The sequence below is a fragment of the Octopus bimaculoides genome, chromosome 6, assembly GCF_046866305.1.
Source record: "Octopus bimaculoides isolate indiv1 chromosome 6, ASM4686630v1, whole genome shotgun sequence".
In the NCBI taxonomy this organism is placed as follows: domain Eukaryota; kingdom Metazoa; phylum Mollusca; class Cephalopoda; order Octopoda; family Octopodidae; genus Octopus; species Octopus bimaculoides.
Window position 1 is genome coordinate 2146676 of NC_142933.1, and position 7292 is coordinate 2153967.

Below are 7292 nucleotides of genomic sequence, written 5' to 3' on the forward strand. Positions count from 1 at the left end.
CAAGTAAAGTGAGCTAGAACGTTAAAACTTAGTGCGCATGCACAGAAGAATTCAAGTTCAATCTGTGCCGAGCGGCTTCACTCTACGTGCTTTAGCTTCGTTACTATGGCAAGATCAGACCTCATATAGGAAATATTTTCATGGTTTCTATTGTTTACTGCAGTGGCATTATAACATGTTGCGTTATTTTTTTAAATGTTTTTATAGAATATTTGTTTGAAGAAAGCAAAAATAGAAAACGGAATATTATTTGGTACAATAACCCGTTTACTAAAGCAGGCGTGACTTCAAAAGTTCTTCTTCAAACTAATCCCAAAATGCATCATCCTCCCTAGGATATGATTAAATTTTGAAGAAGAATACAGTTAAATAGCCTTATTCAATCAGTTCGAACTTCACTCAAATACTTCCAGAAATATCTACAAATCTATCACACAAGCACGCGCGCGTGCACGCACACACACACACACACACACAAAGACACGCAAGTGCACATATTGACATGCATATTTTCGTTGAGTTGCAAGTTCTTGGTATGGTAAACGAAGAAACTTACAAAATATTAGTTGCCAAAAGGTCTCTTGCTAAAAGAAAACAACATTCATTGCAAATTACAGCATCTCAACAACAAACATGCAAAATATATAGCTATCGTGTGTGTGTGTGTGTGTGACGTACTTTAAACACGTTCAAAGCTTGCTTTTGATTAATACAACACATATATTTCCTAAGAATCAACAAAAGTAACGATACATAGTTATCCCCATATATACGAACTCTGAAAAATAGATATGTATCATATTAGATAACATTAATCATCCTCAACTGAACAAGATACGGGTGTGAACATAGAAAACCTTGCAATTTATGCGCTGCAGAGACATGCGAAATATTAATTACCAAAACTCTCTCAAGAAAAATAATTGAAATAAATTACTACACGTCAAAATAAAACATACACGTCATATAAATATTTCTCAATTTACCATCTATAGTTTCCCCAAACAAAAAACACTCGTTCTAAAACCATATAAATGCCAATGCCTTTTAATAACTTACATCAAACATTAACATAAACTTTAATACATTGCACAAAGCATAAATCTACCGCCATATCTTGTATGAACTGGGGATAGGGATGTAAATTTTAGTTAGAACATACGTAAATTATTCATATACTTCACTAAACTAGTAATACTTCTAATAAATAATATAATTCCCCTTCACTCATTTATTTTTACATTTACCCCTCAAATGTCTTCATCGCATTCACTACCCATATTACTAATATTTAAATATTTTAATCTCATTTTGAAATTAATATGTAACATTTTAATGGCCTTTTAATATTTCTTATTTACCAAGTCATGCATTTAAATAAAAAAAATTTAATAATTATTTTAATAACATCGGGAAATGTGACAAACTATACAAACGCTGACCTGGAAGGAAACCATTCACCTGAAAACAATCCACGAAGTTTCATTGCCAAAATTCCTTGTATTAGCCTTTCTTTCCTTCCTTCCTCCATTGTTTTTATTCTATTATATTTATAGTGAGTCCCACTTTGCTATTAAAAACCTTCTCAGATTCATAAAATAACTAATCTTCGTGTTTTTAACAGATACTTTTATACTGGAAATAACTAATAGTATAAAATAAACACATATACACGATTGCAATGTTTATTCATTATACCTTTTAATTTATTTCTCCTTTCGCCTCGGTGTCACCGGAGCACTTCCAGCTGCAGTCCTATTTTTATTTTTGCTCTTCGGTTTGACGAAGTTATAAAATTATCCTCTTATATATATATATATATATATATATATATATCGCCTATGTATGTACAAGGCGATAGCCATTTTCGACGAGTGATCTGACACTAAAGGTAGACACAAACACATGCAGACAGAGAGAGATGGGATGAGAAAGAGAAACTTCAAATGAAATGGTTTTATATGGAATTAGTCCAATAACATCACACACACACAAAAGACAACGGGCATATTGGACATGGCCTAATTTCGGCACCGCGTATTCAGAAAAAAAGAGTTTTTAATGCATTAAAGATTATGAAAGCCCCAAGTTCGCATATAAGATGCGTGGTTATCTTATTTTTTTTTTTAGACAATTTTGGGGGGAAAGTGCGTCTTACTTGCTATTAAAAGCAGTATATATATATATATATATATATATATATATATATATATATATATATATATATATATATATATATATATGAAAGGGTGAAAATTTAGCAGCTGCGAGTTATTTCATAAGTTGATTGTAAATCAAATTATAATGACTGAGGTTGTGAATGAACTCTAAATTATTACATAAAATACATAACTTCCAATGTAATACGAAACAAATAGCATTCGTTCATCGAAACGTACGTAATATTGACTTGACTTCTCTTTTCTTCATATTATTATTATTATTATTATTATTATTATTATTATTGAGATATGTAACACATTGCCTAAATACCAATATTGAGAAATTAGGCTTCTGAAAACCAGAAAGGAGAAAGCTAATTCGAAAACTACAGATCCAATCCATCACTGGAGCTGTAAAAATCTGTAAAACTTTCCAGAAGTTTATCATTTGAGTATATATGAGCATGTCTACATATGTAACTATATGCATGAGAATACATACATAAAACATACAAATCTGCACATATATAATACATACGTACATACATACATACATACATACATACATACACACATACATACATACATACATACAGACAGACAGACAGACAGACACACATACATACATACATACATACACACATACATACATACATACATACATACATACATACATACATACATACACGCAGAAAAAGATTATTATTGTAAATAAAAGAAAAATGATGCCTCCAAAATACTGCTTCCCATAGTTCATTTGATATGAACAAAGCTCCCTGTCTTCCTCCTCAGATACTGGATAGAGTTTATGTTTATAAAAACTAAGAACAATTTCATACAACCTTGTATCTGTATTTCTTTGTTTTACTTTCGGCGGTATTTTACGCCAAACTAGAAAGCTTAATTGACGAATAAAAATAAAGAAGTGAAATAGAACCAGTGCGTGTGTTTATTTTTTACATGATAACCCACCCTTGGGATACAGCAAAACTTTTCAAACACACGAGTTCACATCAAGAATTTTGCAAGAACGAAAGAAACAATCTTGTTTCATAAAAAGACAAAATTCATTCTTTCTGGTCTCAAAAATGTCTGATTCCATAAAAAAGGCTTACATGGTCATAGATGGAACGTTTTTGATCCATTCCTACTAATGTTTGATAACTTGATAAAGAAACTCATTTCTTGCGGATCTGTCGGCTGAATTGTATACTGTTAGCGCATGCGCTAAAAACAAAAAAAAACATGAATCGAACAGTTTTGCTTTGGCCTTGTAAAAGTTTTAATTCATCCTGTAAAATAAAGAATACAAACCAAACATAAACAACTTCGTATTTAGTACACTCGTCCGACGCAGCTGCATATCAACGCTGTCTCTCACGAACGGTAAAAGGCGACCGCAAGTCTAAGCATTGCATTGTTCCAGCCACAGTCTATATTCTATATCGTATGTGTGCTTCACTTGGCTGGAATGTGCCTCGAAATATTTTTTAATGTATTTCTATATTTCTTTATTTATCATAGATTTTTTTGCGAGGAAATTGGGTTCAATTTTGTTTCGCTTTACGTTAAATCGAACACATAACAGGGATTAAAAACAAATTTTCCTCTTCTGGACATTATGTTACACCGTAAGACTTGATACACACAAACACACACAAACACAGACACACACACTGTGTGTGTTGTGTGTGTGTGTGTGTGTGTGTGTGTGTGTGTGTGTGTGTGTGTGTGTACGTATATATGTGTGTGTGCATGTATGTAAGCATACGCATAGATAGATAGATAGATAGATAGATAGATAGATATAAAGGACGGTGAGCTGGCAGAACTGTTAGCACGCCGGGCGAAATGCTTAGCAGTATTTCAGCTGCTGTTACGTTCTGCGTTCAAATTCTGCCGAGGTCGACTTTGCCTTTCATCCTTTCGGGGTCAATAAATTAAGTACCAGTTACGCACTGGGGTCGATGCAATCGACTTAATCCCTTTGTTTGTCCTTGTTTGTCCCCTCTATGTTTAGCCCCTTGTGGGCAATAAAGAAATAAGATAGATAGATAGATTCCTTGCCGTTTTTAATCATTTTTATTCTAACAATTTGTTTTCTTTGTTTATTTCAGTAAAACTCAACTTCTTTGAAGCAAACGGCAGAGAAGGGAGAAATCAAGAAGATAGCCGGTGACATATTAATCGGAGCTAGTCTCTCGAGAGGATTGTATTTTTATATATACAAATATATTTTTAATTCAAAAATTAATAAAGTAATATGGATTCCAGTGAATTTCGAAAGAGAGGCAAAGAAATGGTTGACTATATCGCAGACTATATGGAAACCCTCAGTGTACGCAAAGTAACAGCACAAGTTGAACCCGGTTATTTACGTCGGCTACTTCCCAACAAAGCTCCTTACAGAGGAGAAACATGGGAAGCCATTATGAAGGATGTGGACAATGCAATTCTACCTGGTGTAAGTCTACTGTCCGATATAAGTGTGTACGTGTGTGAGTGTGTATGTGTTATTTGTGCGTGTGCGCGCCTACACACATAGATATGTGTGTGTGTGTGTGTGTGTGTGTGCATGCGCACGCTTTGTTAATGCTATTTTATTTAACGTTCGCATCTCTTATATCGTTATATTGATCTTTAGTATAGTCAGAAGGTCACATGTTTTCGGAGGAGAGTATAGTCGCTTCCAATGATTCCATTGTTTGACTGGTATTTTATTTTATCGATCTCAAAGATGATCCTGGGATTGACTTCGTCTTACTGACGGGACTAAGAGTCTGTTATATTTCAATGATGAAGGATGGGAAAATCTGTAGAGAAATACAGTAATTCCTCGCCGTATCACGGTTTATTATTTAAGCTTACGCCGATTCCTCCGTGGTGTTGTTTTGCATTTATAATAAAAAATGTACATACAAATTATAAAAATAATTTTCATATTAGTACTGAGCATTTGGTGAACCCATATTCCATACCGATGTCCCTACCCCACTTCTGGACTGTTCTGGTTTAGGAATCTATCTCTTTTTCAGATTTCCCAAACAATTTCAGATCATCCATAAACAGAAAATGGTTCAGTGATGGGCCTTTCTTCCCTCATCGGTAACCCATCTTAACTTTCTTAAGTGTCATTGCTATGAGACGGTAGTTTCCCACATTATTCCCCTTTCTTCTATCTTTCATTACAAGTGTTGTCCTCCCAGTCACCATCCACACTCATTAACCCTCTCCCTCTTTCTCCTCTTTACTAGTTTATTCGATCTGCATCTGATTAAGGATGTATGCTTCTCTGCGCTGTAAGATGCATCCTCATTTTTCTATCAACATCCTTCTGTTTTGCTCATCATGGCGGCGAGCTGGCAGAAACGTTAGCACGCCGGGCGAAATGCTTAGCAGTATTTCGTCGTCCGTTACGTTCTGAGTTCAAATTCCGCCGAGGTCGACTTTGCCCTTCATCCTTTCGGGGTCGATAAATTAAGTACCAGTTACGCACTGGGGTCGATGTAATCGACTTAATCCATTTGTCTGTCCTTGTTTGTCCACTCTATGTTTAGCCCCTTGTGGGCAGTAAAGAAATAAGAAACGTTAGCACGCCGGGCGAAGTGCTTAGCGGTGTTTCGTCTGTCGTTACGTTCTGAGTTCAAATTCCGCCGAGGTCAACTTTGCCTTTCATCCTTTCGGGGTCAATAAGTTAAGTACCAGTCGCGTACTGGGGTTGATCTAATCGACTGTCCCACTCCCCTAAATTTTCGAGCCTTGTGCCTAGAGTAGAAAAGAAAATATCCTTCAGCTCATACTTCTTCTATTCAATAATTCCTTCTCCATACCTTATTAGAAATGCTGTCTTTAAGTTGACTGATTGTATAATGTTTCTTTCATTCAGTTTGGAATTTAATATCTTCATTCTGCGAAAATATTCTTTACCGACGCTCTGCTTCATTTCTCTATTTTTGATTTTGTCCCTTTCCAATATTTCCAGATAATTTATGTTTCTTCTGCATTTATTGATTTTATATTCTCATCATTAGAGAGATCGATTCTAGTACTTTTTATGGGTTTCCCTCCTCCTCCTCTCTATCATAGCACACTATTCAATTCTTATTCAATTCTGAAAGACATTCCAAACTCATTGATAAATATTCTTATAGTTTGACCAAGCAGTTCAGTTAGTTCTTGTTTTTGTCATTAAGCTTTAAATCCTGACACCCCTAAATGGAAGATAGTTCGATTTTTCCCCCCTATTTCCCCCTCCAATCCCCAGCCGCAAGGCCATCTGATCACTGAGGTAGATGGAATCTACCAAAGTTTCAAGCCCTGTGCTTATAATAGAAAGGATTATTATAATTATTATAACAAGGCGGCGAGCTGGCAGAATCGTTAGCGCGCCGGACGAATTGCTTAGCTGTATTTCGCCTGTTGCTAAGTTCTGAGTTCAAATTACGCCGAGAACGACTTTGTCTTTCATCCTGTCGGGGTCGATAAATTAAGTACCAGTTGCGTACTGGGTCGATGTTATCGACTTATCTCCTCCCCACATAAATGGTTGCCCTTGTGGCAAAATTTGAAAATTTGACAAATATTATTATTATTATTATTATTATTATTGAGTAAGAGAGCAGCGAATGCCATCAAAGTGACTCGGGTACAAATTTACGAAGCCCAATATACCCATCATGACTACCCGTCTAATAAGGGTACACCAGGCACATGCATCACAACCATTTGTGCACGACATAGTGATTTCATATCAAAATAAACAGTGCATGACCTTGCAGGTGGGGCCCAGTTAGAATTTTCTTCAGGTCGAGTAGCCCATCCTGCTCAAAAGGTCCCAGAATAAAGCTTTTTTAAGGATGATGAACAAAACACCCATGTTTCCAAAGGTGAATTATTCAAACCCCAAAGAATTCCTCTCAACATATGGCTATGAAACTCCCCCACTACTCCTACACGTGATCAGTGATGCACATACTGTCAGCCACCAAGGGACATGCTCAACTGGTTAAGGTCAAACAACTGACAAGCAAATCTGTGGCATTGAGCAGGATATTTGCTGTAGCCCATCTTTTATACCAAGACAAAACAATGTGCATGATAACACTTCCAATCAGTTAAGATCAGAAGCCA

General features: G+C 35.6%; 1 protein-coding gene across 1 annotated transcript in view; it reads left to right on the top strand.

Annotated features, from left to right (window-relative positions):
• Positions 1 to 4279: 4279 nt before the first annotated feature.
• Positions 4280 to 7292, top strand: part of LOC106872068 (aromatic-L-amino-acid decarboxylase) — a 51286-nt gene continuing 48273 nt past the window's right edge. The window contains exon 1 of the mRNA XM_014918920.3: positions 4280 to 4626. Within this exon, the coding sequence (XP_014774406.1) occupies positions 4426 to 4626 (201 nt within the window). The 5' untranslated portion in view covers positions 4280 to 4425. The remainder of the gene's footprint in view (positions 4627 to 7292) is intronic.